Source organism: Alligator sinensis, unplaced genomic scaffold, assembly GCF_000455745.1.
Source record: "Alligator sinensis unplaced genomic scaffold, ASM45574v1 scaffold746_1, whole genome shotgun sequence".
In the NCBI taxonomy this organism is placed as follows: Eukaryota; Metazoa; Chordata; order Crocodylia; family Alligatoridae; genus Alligator; species Alligator sinensis.
In genome coordinates this window covers 2,706,811-2,724,589 of record NW_005841959.1, presented here as the reverse complement: position 1 = coordinate 2,724,589, position 17,779 = coordinate 2,706,811, and the positions used below count along the sequence as shown (strand labels likewise).

The 17,779-nt window shown below is 39.8% G+C and overlaps 1 protein-coding gene across 5 annotated transcripts in view; it reads left to right on the top strand.

The window, feature by feature from the left end:
* Positions 1 to 17,779, top strand: part of DMD (dystrophin) — a 1,961,037-nt gene that overhangs the window by 581,515 nt on the left and 1,361,743 nt on the right. For all 5 annotated transcript variants that reach the window (XM_025200207.1, XM_014518487.2, XM_025200208.1 and 2 more), the window contains exon 8: positions 13,432 to 13,607. In XM_025200207.1, the coding sequence (XP_025055992.1) occupies positions 13,432 to 13,607 (176 nt within the window). The remainder of the gene's footprint in view (positions 1 to 13,431; positions 13,608 to 17,779) is intronic.

The following is a 17,779-nucleotide window of genomic DNA, read 5'->3' as shown; positions in this document are numbered from 1 at the left end:
AGTTCCCCAGGGGTCTGCCAGTATTATTTATCATCTCCATTAATTCATTGGACAATGACATGCTAAATGCTTATCAAATTTGTGGATGTCACCAAGTCAGGTGGAGTTACAGACATTCTGGAAAGTAGGGCTGAAATCTAGAATGACCTGGATAGACTGGAACAATGGTCTGCAATCAACCAGATGATATTCAACAAGGACAAGTACAAAGTCCTGCACATGGGGTGGAATAATTGCTTACACAAAAATAGGTGAATGACTGGCTAGATGGTAGTACTGCAGAGCAGTAACCTGGGGGTTATAGTAGCCCATAAACTGAATACAAGTCAGTGGTGTGCTCTTGCTGCAAAAAAGGTCAACAGTATACGGGTTTTGTGTCAAGAGGAGTTTCACTTGCAAATCAAGGAAAGTTGGTTCTTCTGCCCTATTTAGCACTAGTGAGGCTTCACTTGAAGGACTGTGTGCACTGTGTTTCTGTTAGTGCGCCCTTGGTGTAGGCTTTCCTAATGGGTAGCTAAAAACCAACAGATGTCAGTTGTTACTCTTCAGAAAACATCTTCTCAATGTCTTCAGATGTAAAGAGACAATATTGTCCTTTCAGACTTGGTTTCCTTTTCAGGAGGTTATTTTTAAAGCCGTATACATCTTAAGGGAAAAAGGTTGTGAGATAAAAATTTGATTCTGTAAAAGCTAATGTCTTCCTAGTTGTGGTGGATAAATGAACTGTTCCAGTTTCATTAAAACATGAGTCATGAACATTGACCCTTCAACTTTGAGCACACTACTTTGTGAGCTCTGCCAAACTGCAATCCAGAGGCCAGAGTGAACTGTACTCCGTTCTTCACACCCATTCAGTCCTTAGCTGGCATGTTGTATATGTCATTGAGGATCCCAGTTCCAGTAATGGATTTTATTATTCACAAAATTATGTATTGGGTACTGGAGTGGGATCATCATTGTCATTTGTATAGGCTGCTGAACATTCTTCAGATAATCATGAGGTTTGGTCTTGCTCTGGACAGGCTTTTAACTGGTGAGCTTCTATCTCATTACTAGTGCTCTGAGCCATTCAATTCCATTATTTGCATTCATTTGACAGATATGTGAAAGGGGAGAGAGACATGTCTGTATGATATTGAAATCTCCAGTCCTTGGTCTACTGTCCTACTGCATAACCACATGTAGGAAAAAAAATTTAAAGAGATTTTACCAGAAGAGGCATTAGAATTTTGAATTCCAGATAATCATCTATTTTATAATTCAAATAAAGATAAGTGACTGTGCAAGTGTTGAATGGAATAATACATGGAAAAAATCCTTTTTTTCCCAGAAAATGAAACAGCCAAAAGGAAGCAAATCCAAAGCTGTATATAAAAAGGGAAATTACTAAAGTAGAGCTACAATAACTATTGCAGACCTTTTCCCCAGAGACTGCACAGGTTGTTATGGTTCACTATATAAGTGTTAGTAGAGAAAGCCAACCCCCCCTCCTTTGCTGTAGCTGCCACTGCTATGTTTAGTGTCACTAGAACACTATCCATCAAAAACAAGACACAGTGTTATATCAGATTTCTAGGTGGTTAAAATTTATTGTAGGTTTAAACAAAGCAGCTCTCACTCAGTGCCTGCTTCTCTAACTTGACTACTGCTACTCACATGTTAAAAAGAAAAAAAATGATTTGGTATGTCATCTTCAAAATATTGTGTACAAAAAGATCTATTAAGGCAAAGAGCTATGGATTGGGGTTGGCAATGGATCAATCCAAAAAGTATGGACCTAAACTTTCTCAGTTTTGTGGGTAGTAGATGTGAGCATTTGGTTCCAGTCCAAATTTATCATTTAGAAATGGAATTTCACTTGGTCTTCAGGTGAATGTACAATCATTGATGATTTGTAGGATTGTGGTTTTTTGGGGGTCTTTGCTTTTTTGCTTTTTGCTTTTTACTCTGGTTACCTGTTTGCATATAACCAGCTACTGTTTAGGGTTTTGATTCATATTGTGGTCCTAATATGGTGAAGATGATAATGTGTAGCCATTAGGCTTAGTGTAAGTGTAACCACAAAAAAGAAAAACGTATCAAAGAAAACACATCCAAGGCATACCCAAGACATGTGCCCTCAATAATGTAGTATAAAATACTTTTCAATTGCCACTGCTCATAGTATCATCATTTATTTTGCAGCCAAAAGACATTAATTTTAAATACTTTCAGTCGAATAATATTCACAGGCATTAAGACTGAGATATAGAAGTGAGTCTAAAGGAGTTAAGTACACACTTCCATTGAATTTCAATAAAGAATGGGAGTCTAGCTCCTTTATCTTCTTTAGACACTATCAGTCTAAATTCATTGCTCCCAAGGATAGGAATTTCCTATCCCAACTGAACTCTGATTCATTGAAGGATCTCTGAATGAATCGTAGTCTGTTCATGAAGAGATGATTTTTTTTTTGGTTGAAAGCATCACTTGAGCTTTGTGAACAGCCTTAATAATATCCATTATCCTTAAAATCATACACTTTGCCTGCTTTCTGTCATTTGCGTTATAATCCTGTCTAGTAATCTGTGTTATTCTCTTGTGACTTGAAAGTAAACTTGAAAATGGTGTCCTGTACTTTAGGTAGTGATTTTTTTGCTTAGTCCCCCTCCCTCCCCCCCCCCCCCCCCCCCCAAAAAAAAAAAAAAATAAAGTTCTTCAAGGTTACCCTGGGCAGCTGGGTAATCAGACATTCCACAACCTGATTAACCAACATAAGAGTGTGGGATTTTTTTTAAAAAGTAGTTTAGTAAAAAACAAACAAAACCCCCTTTCTAATTCTACTTTATCTTATGATTAAGGTACACTGCAGGAAAAAAATATCTCAACTATTATTGTTGTTTGAATTTTGAAAAACAGGATCCTTATACGATGATCTCATTCATAAGCATTTTGAAAACACAGAATTTGATATATTTGTCAGTTTTGTGTTTGTGTTTTGTTTTTCTTGTGGAGAAAGTATGAACTCTCATTCTTCATGGATTGAAAAACTTGCATGAACACCTTTTCTTCTGAAAGTCATAAGCATTTTGAGAGCCTTGAGAGCTGATAATTTTCCTAATCCTTGCTGTTCAAAGATATAGTTGTGTTTAATACCCTGGTATTGCACTATTTTAATAAACTGTACCTCTAATAGTGAAGTTATAAGGCTCTGTATTGATTCTTTCCACTCCTTAGTCTGTGGTTTCATAGGTGTTAATCCTTGCTCATTAACTCATCATCATAGCAGCTAGCTACTGTGTTACACAATAGTCCCTGAGTGAATCATGATTGATTGCATAACACAGTAGCTAGCTAGGATAAGGAGTTAATGAGCAAGGATTAACACCTCCAAATCACAGACTAATGAGAGGAAAGAATCAATAAAGAGCTGGGATCGCCTTCAGACTTCACTGTTAAAGACACAGAAGCCCTGGTTTGAACTAATTAATGCTGGAGATCGACTCTTAGGACTGAATACTCCACCCCCCCCCCCCCAATCAACTGCTCCCAGAGCCCTATTCATCATGGCAGTGAATTAATCAAAACTCATCAATGGACTCTCAAGACTGCACATATAGACATGACCACTGGGGCTGACAGCTTCCATCCACCAGCCACCAAGGGGGTTGTCCCACGAGGTCAGTAACCCCTGGATTGGGTAAGCCCAAGACCTGGGGAATCACCAAAGTCTGCCAGAGAGGGATAAAAGGCAGTGAAGAACTGCACCCAGTGGTTCCCTCTTTGACCTGACCAGCACCCTACCAGTCCAGCCAGAAGGTCCAGCCAGTAACCCCCTTCTGAAGCAACATTGCACTGAAAGAAGCCTTTACTAGCCATCAACAGCGCTTGGGGATCAGTATATCTTGACACCGGTGCTTAGTTTCATAGCTAGCTACTATGAATGTGTATGTGTTTGAGGGGATCAGCCTCAAGGTTTAAGATCTGACTTTTGCATCCGTCTAATAAACTAGAATTTTATGATGATTCTGTGAATTGGTCCTTTGTAGCCAACATCGTGGTTACAGCAGCTAGCAGTCCTGCAGCTTTCACCCTGCTGTGCCTTAACACACACACAGTGTCGCCCATGTCACAAGTTTTGCTTGTCCGCAGCTTGAGGTACAGTTTCCCCCAAACCCCTGCACCTATCTCCTTGACACTTGGCAGACTTTGTGGCTTCATCAGGGTCTAGCATGCCTGCAGTTTTGACCCAGATGTGGCATAACACGTACACGTGACATGAGTTTTGCTTTCAAGATTTTGGGGTGCAGTTTCCCCAAACCCCCTATACCTATCTCCTTGAAGCTTGGTAAACTTCATGCCCTTAGAAGGGGCTACCATTTCTGCAAGTTTCATCAAAATCAGGCCAGAAAAGACAAAGTTATAGGCTGTTTCAACCTTCCCCATTGTAGCCTATGGGCAAAATGTCAAAACAGGGTTGAAACAATGAAACGTTTCAAATTGCCTTGTTTTGTTTCAAGGCTGTTTCAACCATATTGGTTTCAACCATCAAAACGAGTCAAAACAGCATCCAAACAAAACTGGCGATGAAATTTCGCACAGCCCTCCTGCTCAGGGTATGGGACCAGAGCAGCTACTTATTTGTCCTCAACTTTCCTATCAAGCAAGTACTAACATACAATATTTTTGGACCACAAAATAAGACACAGAGCTTATTGTGGGAAGACTGAATAAAGAAAAAAAATGTTTTTAGAGTCACAACTGAAAGCTGACTGCATGGAGCAGCTCACTAGCCCTCACCTAGCTACTTTAGGAAAAACCAGAGCTCTAATCCTCTCACAACTGCTGCTGAATTGGCAGCAGGTTTTATCTGAGCAGTTTTGCAGCATCTGAGAGACAGTTAAAACTGGACCCTGTACCTCTATAATGCTGGACAGAGAGAAGGGAGAAATTGGAGCCCTTTGCAGCCGTTATAACATCTCTGTGCTTCCATTCTGATGTAACAATCAGTTTTCCCACTTAAGACATGCACCCAAGTTTTGGAGTGCTAATTTTTTTAAGGAAAAGTGAATGTGGTATTCAATTAAATCCAATAAGATCCTTCAGAGATTCTTATTAAGAATTAGGTGACAGTAAATGTAATTGTGTCCTGCCTTGCATTATTATTATTTTAAAATATTATGCAATATCCCCATATGAAGTTCTTCAGTTAAGATGTGTAATCTCTGTGGTGTCAGGTGCTAGACAAATATATGATTAGATGCAGTCTCTGTCATGATGCGTTAATATTATAGAACTTAATTTTTCATATACTCCTATGTTCTCTCTTATATGCAGTGTGATATGATCTTAAATAGGCTTAATTGTTGTGTTGTGTTAGAAATCCCTTCTAGGCAGCTGGCTTTGACAATAGGGGTATAATTTTCAAAATTATGAACATGATTTAGGAACCTAGGCTGTGTGTAGATGAAACAAGATGCATGTGTTTATGATTATTTAAAATGGACTAAATGCTTTTGCACCACTTAAATGTTGTCAGTGTTTGCACACCTTGGTGGTGTATTGCACATTAATTCCAGCCGCTGTAGGAAATTCAGCAGCATAATGTGCCTTAAATGACCAGGGGCACAGCAAACTAAAACTCCTTTGAGGAGTTTTAGTTTGCTGTCCCTACAGTTGTAGAGCAAAGCACCAGGCTCTATACAGCTCCATGGCTCTGCACGAAGCCCTGTAGGCAGCCTGGCAGCAGCCCAGGAAAGCAGATTCTGTCCATGAAAAGCAGCGAGTCTGATCTCCCCCACACCGCCCTCCGCCCAGAGCCTGCCTGCCTGCCTGAGCTGCACAGGTGCTTCTCTCCACTGATGCAATGCCCCCTGAGACTGCCTGAGCTGGGTGCATGCAGGCAGGCCCGCCTGGTGGGGGGGCTGCCGCTGCTGTGGAGGGAAGCATCAAACCTCCCCCCACAGCCCAGGGACCACTTCACCCACCAGCAGCTCACCCTCCCCTCCCCACCAGAGAGGCAGGTAAGTCAGCAAAGTGTGTATATTAGAGGTGTGCGAAATGGGAACTATTCAATTCAGATTCAGCCCAAATTGGGGGCAGTAATTTGGTTTGTTGATTTCAGATCACTGTCCCTGTTTCGCTTTGGCCAAGTCTGAATCTGAAGATTCGATGCTGATTTGGAGAATCAGCAATTTGGACATAGATACAGCTTTAAATGTTTTTTCTATGTCCCTCTAGATACCAGGTATGGCTTGTGAATGCTGCAATGCTGGGGTGGATGGAGCGTCCCACAGGAGTGTGTTTGGGAGGGGGGGAGGGGTGGCATGTGATTAGTGGCAAACCCAGAAGTGGATTGGAAATAGTTCCAGTCCACTTCTGGGTCCACCGGGGAAGGGAGGGTTCCCCATGCCGCCCCCCCCCAGTTTGGGGATCAGCCATAAGGGGAGGAACCCTGACTGCCCCCCCAGACCCAGGAGGCACCAGTCGCCGAGTCAGGGAGGCATTGGGGGGGCACATGCTCTCTGACAGACCCAGAAGTGGACCAGAAGTGCTTCTGATGCACTTTTGGGTCTGCTGCTGACAGTGCTGGGGAGCCCCCTGCACTTCTGTGCGATGCTCCATCTGCCCCACCATCACAGGATTCATGAGCTGCATGCTAAAAACATTTAAGGCTGTCTCTAAGTCCAAATCATCGAATCTTTCCAAATCCATTCGGATGGTTCCTTTTCGATTTGGAGAGATTAAAGGGCCCTCTGATTTGATTCAGATTTAGAGATTTGGCCACTGAATCGGGCCAAATCTCTGCCAAATCAAATCAGGGACTGAAGCTTCGCGCAGCCCTAGTGTGCACGACATGGGGGTTTAATCAGCCCTAAATTGAACCAGTGTTTTTTAAAATGCAATACGTCAATTTAGGGCCCTCGTTTCATCTACACATATGCCTAAATGTCACTGATTTTTTACTGAGAGTTGTAAGTGTTTAGCAAGCATCACCTGAACTCTCCATTATCTCCATTTACATTTTAACAAATAGAAAAGCTGTTCAAGCACTAAAATTTTGAAGGTGGAGGCAATCTAGTTATCTCTTGTAATATATTCTTAAGAATAATGTGAAATGCAGAATTCATGCTGAGATGCTTTCAAGAATTTTATGTTATAGCAGCAATAAGAGCCCATGGTATTATGTGGAGATTTTTTAGGTTTAAATTTTCTTTATTTCCTTCTCAGTAGCAATCTAAAAGTCTGATTTACATAGCTTGAGATTAAGGGATTTATAGGCCTCACATTTATAGAACTAGGAGTTCAACTTTGATTCTCCCCTTTGTGTACCACAAAGTACATTTGAAAATGAAGTCCTCAAAAATTCCATAAAAATATACAGGTTAGTAGTTAATGTATAACAGTGTAATGCTTCCTGTGACATGGCAGTTATTTTTATTTTCTATTTAAAGGCTAATTTTTTATCAAATTCATACCAAAAGCAAACAGAATTGGCATAAAAAGTATCTTCATTATTGTTCTATGTATAGAGATCTTAGTTTTGAAAAGGAGGATGTCTAAGAAGTTGCTGGTTTACAAAAAACACTGAATGCTAGTTTTCTCAAAATCATGTCCCAGATAATGTGTCTTAATTTGAGCATCCACAATCACAGGCCACATGCGAAAATTTAAGTATGTTAGATCAAACATACAGTAGTATGTAATTTGTTCTCATCAGTGACTTGAAAATGCACACTGAATTTATAACCCTGTGCATTTTCCTATAGCCATGTCTTGTCAGCAGAGGCATAGCTAACTCCTTCAGCAAAGATGGCAGGTTGGAGGGGGACGTGATTATGTAGCCCACTGGAGAGTGTTGAGGTGGGGAGAGGGCAGACAACCTGTTCCCGCTCTCTGTACTTAAGTGCAAGCTGTGGCAGCTGCTTTGGCAGTTTTGGTTTGGGCTGCTGCCACTGAGGGACTGGCTTAGTACACATCAGCTGCAGCAGCAGTCCCATGGTATGTGCTCCCTAGGAGCTGCTCCTGGTGCCCTGCTCAGTCCCCCTACCCATACAGATACAATACAGGATACTCCTGCTATGCAAAAAAAATTCTGGGATAGGGCGTGATTCTGGTGCTCCCTTTAAGATGGCACCCTGGGTTGATGCTTTGCTTGTCCCCCACAATTTAGGCTACTAGTCATAGAGCTAGACCAATACTTCCCAATGTGTAAAGGGAATCCTGGAACCCTGAATTGTCTTTTTGGGCTGTACCTTTCTTTACTTAAATAGTTTTATCCAACTCCAATTTTAAAAAGTTTTTTCTCATTAAGCCTAAAATTCCTAATGTTTTATCTGTAGCCAAAATAATTTGTGGTTATTCAGAGAGGGACATTTCTGAATGTAGGATACTATTTTCCTGAGTTTTTCATGTATGGAAGAATTTTCTAAAATAGTTTTTACCCAAAGCATTAATTCAAGAATGGATAGGTCCAGAATCTTTGAGTTAGCCTTCTTAATATTCTCATTCTCCAGAAGTACTTCTTAGGATTAGTTTTTAAATGGAGCACAGATAATTGTAGAATTATTCCTCTCCAAACTGAGAGCTGTCATGAAATTGGTAGATTGTTGTTGTTGTTGTTGTTGTTTGTCTTCGAGAAGAATGTGTACCATTGCTGCCTATATTTCTGTTGATTCATCTAGGTTCCATTAGCCAAGCAGATGCTGAACAGAAAAGATTTGCACAAGTGTCTAAAAAGGCAACATTTGAAGCCCTTTGAGATAGTAAAGGTTAACAAAATAGTGTGTTTCTAGGGAATTTTGATTTTTGTGATAAATGGCAAGTGAATAAAAAAAATAACTATCAAATGCAAGCAGAATTTTCAGGGTGATAATAGAGAGACTTTTATGTCTAAATTAATCAAAATGTCAGCTTTTTTTCTATTTACCAGTTGATCCTGATATCTACATTTGTATTGTTTATCTCCGTGTTGGTTTAATAAAATGGACAGTTTTCAGCTGTTCACAAATTGTTCTCTTTCACCATTTGTTATTTGTCATGTGTTTAGTTATGTGGTATTATATTTCTTATATATATAATATATAATATTATATTGTAGCTCTCTATGTTAAGGAAAACTACACGTATGCTGCTGGCCCTGCTTTGCCATTAGCAGGCTCCCAGAGCTTGTTTGAATTCATACAATTGCATTTTTAAATTGCACAAAGCACAAACAGCCACAACAGAGTGGAAAATAAGTACTGGAGACAGTTTAAATATTTACAGATTTTTGCCGATTATTTCTTGTGTCCCTGGTTCTGCTTATAAGACCTGTATCTGAATGGTATTTAGGTCTTTTGGGGAAAGGGCCTGCCTCACATCAATGGCTTTAGTAACCAGGCCATGGTACCTTTTTCTTGATGCACCCTGATAATGTAAAAATACAATATTGCCTCCTCACCCAGTGTGAAGCATTACATTATTCACTTCAAGCACTGGTGCCCAAGGAGTCAAGATACAGCCTATGGCAGGTCTTTAGGTTTGAAAGTAAATGATGAAGGATAATATTGATGAAGTAACCAACATTGCTACAGGTTTGACTTCCATCTCAGGAGGCTTGTCAGTGAGGCCCTAAGGGACCGTGACCACAGGGAGAGGGGAGTTCAAGAGGAGTGGTTGCTCCTCAAGGGAGCGATCCTCAATGCACAAACTAAGCCTATTCCATCTCGGAGGAAAGGCAGCAAGAGGGCACAGCTGCCCCCCTGGCTCCCAGCGTTTTGGTCGCTTTACTAGCCGCCGCATCGCATTGCAGGCTCATGTTCATCTTGTGGTCAATGATGACCCCCAAGTCTCTTTCTTCCATAGTGCTAGCCAACATAGCACTGCCGAGCCTATAAGGATGCTGCGGGTTTTTTTTCCCAAGGTGGAGAACCTTGCATTTATCGGCGTTGAACATCATCAGATTCTCGTCCGCCCACTTGCTGAGCCTGTCCAGGTCAGCCTGGATAACCTGCCTGTCTTCTGGTGTGGATGCTTTGCCCCAGAGGTTGGTGTCATCGGCGAACTTGGCCAGTTCTGATCGCTTCTGACTCCAGTGTCCACATCATTAATGAAGATGTTGAACAGTATGGGTCCAAGGACAGAGCCTTGGGGGACCCCACTGGTCACAGGACACCACGATGAGTGACTTCCATCGATTACTACCCTCTGGGTCCGACCCCGGAGCCAATTTTCCAGCCAGTGGATCGTGGAGGACCCAAGGCTACAATTGGCCAGTTTCTCCAAGAGGCGATCATGGGACACCAGATCGAAGGCTTTTTTGAAGTCAAGATATATGACATCAATCTCTTCTCCCTTGTCCAGGTGATAGGTCACTTGGTCGTAGAAGGAAATGAGATTGGTCAAGCAAGACCTACCCGCAACAAACCCATGCTGGCTATCCCTCAGGATGCGGCCATTGGCCAGTCTGTTAAGAATGGTCTCTTTGATAACCTTTTCTAAGACCTTCCCTGTGATAGAGGTCAGGCTGATGGGCCTGTAGTTTGCCGGATCCATTTTTCTCCCTTTCTTGAAGATAGGCACCACATTGGCCTCCTTCTAATTTTCGGGCACTTCACCAGAGCACCAGGAGTTCTCAAAGATCCGTGCCAGGGGCTGAGCTATGATGCTTGCCAGCTCCTTGAGTACCCTGGGGTGTAAACTGTCAGGGTCGAATGACTTGAAGGTGTCCAGCCTCTCAAGATGTTCCTTCCTGAGGTCAGCATTAATGGAGGGTAAGGAATCTCCCTCACCCAGGCCTTCCTGTCCCATAATGGGCAGGGGCGTCCCTTGGAACTGGTGAAAAACCTATGTAAAGTACCCACTTAGCAAGAAACATTTGTGCAGTACAGCTTATTCTGCTGGTGAGTTCAATATTTTTCATGCTATTACAGGATGAAAATGGATTGGTATTTATTGCTAAAAGGTACTGTTCTGAAATGAAAGGCAGAAGCTGAAACTGCTGAAGTCAATACAGAAGAAAAACTTGCATCCATAGATGCTTCTCAAGCAAATCCCGGGACGTCATTCTCCCCCTGTACTCGGCCTTAGTGAGGCCGCAGCTGGAGTACTGTGTCCAGTTTTGGGCTCCACAATTCAAAAAGGATGTGGAGAAGCTTGAGAGAGTGCTGAGAAGAGCCACGCGCTTGATCAGAGGTCAGGGAAACAGACCCTACGATGACAGGCTGAGAGCCCTGGGGCTCTTTAGCCTGAAAAAGCGCAGGCTCAGGGGTGATCTGATGGCCACCTACAAGTTTATCAGGGGTGACCACCAGCATCTGGGGGAACGTTTGTTCACCAGAGCGCCCCAAGGGATGACGAGGTCGAATGGTCACAAACTACTTCAAGATCATTTCAGGCTGGACATAAGGAAGAATTTCTTTACTGTCCGAGCCCCAAGGTCTGGAACAGCCTGCCACCGGAGGTGGTTCAAGCGCCTTCATTGAACACCTTCAAGATGAAACTGGATGCTTATCTTGCTGGGATCCTATGACCCCAGCTGACTTCCTGCCCTTTGGGCGGGGGGCTGGACTCGATGATCTTCCGAGGTCCCTTCCAGCCCTGATGTCTATGAAATCTATGAAATTTACTTCCCTGATTAGATGAAGAACTTTTCTTACAGGCACATAATGAATAGCAAATGGAAGAAAGCAAATAGCAATAATGAACGGTCTCAGTCATCCTTGTATATCTTTGTTCTAATGGGAAAGTGGGTATTCCTATGAAACTCAGTCGTTACCAGACACTCAGGCAAACAAAATCTTGTTTGCTCAAATATTCATAAATAGTGAATAAAAACAAATGAATAAAGTGAAGCCAAACTGCTGTTCAGAACTCAAAGAGCACACTTATTTTTAAAAAGCAGTCAGTGCGGTGTGGCTTGGCATTAGAAAAAAAAATCATTTATATTTTTAAATGAATATACTTAATCTTAGAATCACTAAGACAAACAATATGATCCTCTGCAGTTCCATTTTCTAGTCACTTTTACATAGGACAACTGAACTTCAAACTCCAATATAATTAAATATGTAGAAGGTATTTCACATAATACTTTTTCAAACAAGGATTTGTCAGATACTTTGGACAATGTAAATCAAATGATAATGAGTACATGGAATAATTTAGTAGGCAAAGACAATTAAAAGAAAGTATTCAGCACATCAGTTTAATAAACACTTAGATTCTAGGCAAACCAGTGGATCAAGAGTGGACAACTCAGAAAGGTGGGATCAAGATAAACTAAATATATGATTGGGCATGTTGCTCCAGATGCCCTTTGCCTAGTTTTCAAGTGTGCATGGAGAATTAATGCATGGATGTCTGTGCCTTGTGCATTTCAAGTTCTCAGAAGGGAGAATTACGTACCACCTTGTACTCTTATTGCATCTGTGATCAGAATTGCTAAATATATATATTGTGTCCTGTTCTAAGGTCTTAGCTAAGTCAGGATAGATTTATGACAAACCCTCATTGCTATGGATAGCTCTTGGCTTTCTGCCAGTGCTTATGTTTAAGCACTTATGAGATTAATGATACATTTTTTATACAAGTCTTTTTACATCTTGATTCACTTGGCTGAGTGCGGGAGGTAAATTTTAATGCCAAGTACCAAAGAAACTACTTGAAAGGGCTGTCACATAACTTACATTTTTACAAATTGTTATTGACTTGGAATGTTGAGTTAGATCAACCCGTTTTCCTGCTAGTATATCATAGCTATGCACAGAAAGTCATACCTGCTTTGTGTTCATACAAAGACATTTGCACTTGCTGATATTGTCCAAGTAGAAAAAATATGTTATTTTACTAGACCTATAATGTCACATACTGTAATACCCATAAACTCTGTGTCTTTCATGGATATCATGCAACCTAGTTTATGTAAAACTTGGTATCCCTTTTAGGGTTCAGAAAATACAAATATCTTGTACACACTTTTTGCGTTTTCATAATCATCAGGTAAATCTATGATTCAAAATGTGTGAATCTTTTTTTTTTCTCCTACTGAACTAAAGGACACTAAAATAGTTCATAATGTTTAACCAAGGTTGCCTGTTTTTGCTGCAACATTTACATGGAACAAAAGGAAAGGTACCTTTTTCATTTATCTGGTTTTGTTCACTGCCCTACTTAATTAAGGTCACTCAAGTCAAAATGCACAGTACTTGCATTTTCACTGAAGACAAATGACAAGAGAGAGATTTATGTGAATGAGAAAACAATTACCATTTTAAACTTTGGCTCTTCTCATTGGTATGCAAGTGTGGTAGGGAACTTTGGAGCTGATTATAATGTTCTAATTAGTCTCTGGAGAATTCATGTGGTCAATCAACTGTTCATTAGTCTATTAACTTCCTGCAAAGTCTTTTTTTTTCCTTGCATGTTCTCTAATATAGAAATAGAAATGATATATGTTAATGTATTTTCCAGATATTGCAACTGCCTATCCAGATAAGAAGTCAATCTTAATGTATGTTACATCACTCTTCCAAGTTCTACCCCAACAAGTCACCATTGAAGCCATCAGAGAGGTGGAAACATTGCCCCGGCAATCAAAGGTCACTAGAGAAGAGCATATACATCATCAACAACACTTCTCTCAACAAGTGAGTTTTTTTTCACTTTTCTGCAGTCAAATGTGTTCATTAATTTTTGTGCTCTAAGATACTATTTTAGGTAGCCAAATAAAAGGAGACAATGAACAGGCCATTTGAACGGACATCCAATATAGGTGTCTACAGGAACTCTATTGTATATTGCTATGTATGGTGTATTGAGCTGTTTTCAAAGAAACAATTCAGCAAGTAGTAGCTGTGTACTTTTAGTCTAGTCAAACATTTCATCCTAACAAGCATGTCTCTTTTTTTTAAGGAACAGCATAAAAGGAGAGACATTGACATTTTTATTAAAAAACATTCATTTGTTCATTTAAACTATGGTGTCCTTCTAATACACTGATTTAGAGTGTGTTTTCTTCAAATTAAAAAAGAAATAACATAGATGCATGGAAGCTTTCTTGTTTTGTTGGATAGCTCTTGTTTCTCCTGCTTATTCATTGTATGTTTCCATTTGCCAATATTTTTAGTTTAACTCTCCTCACTCAGAGTTTGTCCCTCAAGAGCAGCAAAATTACACAGGAGCATTTTTTTGTGTGCCTGCTACATCAGTGATGCTTCTGCATCTGCCACACTCTGCCAGGGCTAGAGACCCTTAGGCCTAATTTACTCACTCTACTGACTTAACGCTGTTCTTCTTATGGGAGACTTGGGCCTTTTCAGGACTGTCAACCAGATGAATAAATGGCTCCATTCATTCAGGAGTGGCTACTAAATTCTTTTGTTTTCGGTCTTTGCTGAATTATGTAGAGGGAGACACTTCGCTCAGTATTGACATTATGCCAGCGCTAAATCCTAGCAATTTAAAGAAGATACTTTCTTTCTACTGTGACAGGACATCAGATTCAATTAAAGCATTCACCACTTTCTGTCTAATTTTGGGGTAACTGTTGAATACCAGTACTGTTTCTAGAAAATTAAGTTGATCTGATGGTGCCCACCCTTGCTGCTTTTCTTTTGTTCTTAAAAAGAATGTTACTTACATATTCCATGGGCTTATCTATGTTATGTTTGCTTTTTTCCCCTTGATTTCTTCTTCATAGATCACAGTCAGTGTAACTCAGGGTCATGTGCACACCCCTTCTCCTTCTAAGCCTCGCTTCAAAAGCTATGCATATACGCAAGCTGCTTATGTCATGTCCCCTGACCAAAAAAGGAGGCAGTTCCCTCCACAGGTCTGTCAACATTACAGTTTGTTCTGAAAATTATTCTAATATGCCTGTGCTTGCTGTGAAAAATGTCTTGCTCGTATCTTGGTCATCTACCTTTTCCAGTTTCATTAGGATCTGTCAAGTGGTGCCTTTCTTCTGTATGTCAGCCTAGCTGACAAAAATGCTGTGTTCATGTTCAACTGTTGAATAATAATCAAATACCAAACTGATGTTAAAAAGTAGCTAGTTCCTTTTTGTACTCTATTTGAATTTCAAACATTAATAAATATAATTTATTTAAAAGTACAAACAGTACTGTATTAAATATAAGACATAAAAGATATTCTTGGCAGTCATAGCTTTGTATGGGTTTAGCTGGTTTGAGTAGAGGAAAACAGGCATCATTTGATATTTTTTTATGAGAAAATGCTGCATGATGATTTTCATCTAGCTCATTGAAAGGGAAGGAAGAAGAGAAACATTACACCGTAATACATTGTAATATTCTTTTATGAGCTGATTTAATTAAGACAATAACAGCTACCCTGCATAATTGTTAGTATCTCAGAAAGGCTTTTGCTCCAAAATCTATGTCAGGGTCTATGACCTTGTTAAATTTACTCAGTTTGAGGAACAGATAAGTTCAGGAATTTTTACAATAGGCACTTTCAGCAGCCATGTTATTACCTAGTTAGTTCTGAAAAATGTAAGAACCATAGGGTCACGTAGGTTGCAGTGAAGTTGTATAATGTAGTATGATTTCCTATGATTACTTTTGGAAAAGAAAGCTGCCTCTATTTGAGTCAGCACAGCAATTTGAATTCTTTTGCCATTAATTCTGTCCAAATGAAAAATGTATCCTTGAAAACAATATATATTTGATTCCTCTTGGTGTTTCTGAGTGTTCGTTTATGTTGACAGGTATTTTGCTGAATAATGACATCATTTACAGAGCTCAGGAAAGAATTTTGTAGAAACTTGTATGCTCCTTTGCTACACATACAGTCTAGGGACAGAAATAACACACAAACTGATATAAGTGGTCAGAAACTGGTTCAGATCTGTAATACCACAGAAGTTCAGTGCACACAAACCACTTTCAAAGTATTCAAAACTGGTTTAAGATAAACCTGAATGTATGTAGTATCAGATTTAACTGATTTATGTTAAATCATTTTATTAAAATATTTGTTCCAGATTCCCTCCATATTCAAGTTTACTTACCCCAGCATCCCGGGATGCTTTGCACCCCTCCCCCCCAATAAATTTCCCCTCACAGGGTGGATAGGTTAACCTTGGGCCAAGCTCTCTGCTCCAGCCATTCAAGGAGGTATAATGTAGCACCTCCTGGCTTCGGCCTTGGGCCACTGCAGGCATGTGGCTGCATTTCTGGAATCAAAAGTGAATGTCTGTTCACTTCCTTATTGGTTCAATTTATATAGCCTAGACTAACCTGCAAAGATTGAACTGATTCAACCTTGGGCTTTTTGACTGTCTGTACGTAGCCCCAATGCCAAATGTATTACTGTAGTAATTAGTGCAGCAATTAAATAACATGTTTAATATTGCCATAGTTAATTTCTTCAACTTAAAAATTAAACTGATATTATATAGCAGGATAGAAAATAATGCTGCATATTTCTTGTTCTGTTAGAATTGAATTTGCTTTTCATCTACATTTTTGGGATTGTGGGAATGATGCACTTTAAAATTTAAAAATGCAGTTTACAAGAGTACCAACACTTGCACCTTTTACTCTGTGCTCCAATCTTTTGAAAAAATACAAGTTTGCTAGGATAAATGTGTGGTAAATCTGGGATTTGTTCTTCCTGGGTCAACACAATAATAATTCTAGTAATTGTATTAGTGCATAATGGCCTAAGTGGGCCACTGGATGCTACAAGCCACATAATATTAGTAAATGAAAGGGTGTAATCCTGAGAGCCTTACAATACAAAAGATTAAAAAAAAAATCAGGTAGATGAGATGGACAGGCAGGCTAGTATAATACCCACCAGTCTAACATTTATAATAACAGCTTGTGCCTGGGCTTAGTTATTATCAGAGAATGACACTCCTTTTGAAGTTATTCCAGATGATAATAGAAAATAATAATATGATAATATGAAAAGAATACATTTCCTACTAATTATTACTCCTGTATTCATCTCAGTATATCTAGATTGTCAGATGGAGAATCAGGAATCCTGGCAGTAGATCACAATGATAGTTTATGCTACGTAGATCTAAAGAGGACATGCCATTTATCTACACCAATTCAAACTTTTTTTTTGCTGTTTTGGATTCCCATTGACTCTCAAAGTCCTTTCCAAACTGGCTACAATCATTATCTTCTGATGAAGTAGGTAAACTAGATCTGTTGTTACCATATTGACCTTTTAATGGAAGCTGTATCTGTTGAAGATTGTCCTTAGATTGAAATCCATCTGCCAAGAACTTTCTCAGGTATCAGTGGGGGTGATATGGTAGAAGTTCCAATAAGCTTTTTTGGTTAAGCATCTGGAGCACCTTCAAATGTACTGTAATAAGAATGGTTGCCTATACATACGTTTAGGGGTGGGGAGGGTGTGTTTAATTAGACTGGTTCTTGGAGAGCCGCTCTAATTAAAACACCACAGCTTCACATGTATTAAATGTCCCCGTGCATTTAAACCAGTAGTTTACTAGTTTAAAAATGACTATGGGATGCTTTAACTAAAACTCATTCAATCAGCTTTAGTGTTCTAATTAGAATGCAGAACTGACTCAATTAATTGTGTCTGTTTCAACACATCCTAATTTGTTGGAGCATGTGTATAAGCATCCAATGCTTTCAACAGATTTCAGAACATTAGAGCCTCTCCCAAATGACTGCAATATACATCAACCAAAAATGGTAGAAAAAATACTGAACTATGGTCATAAGTAATAAGCTTCTGTCTTGTCAAGAAAGAAGGAAATTTATGTAAGGCATTTTATGTCAAATAAAGTTGAATGGGAATCAACCGTATT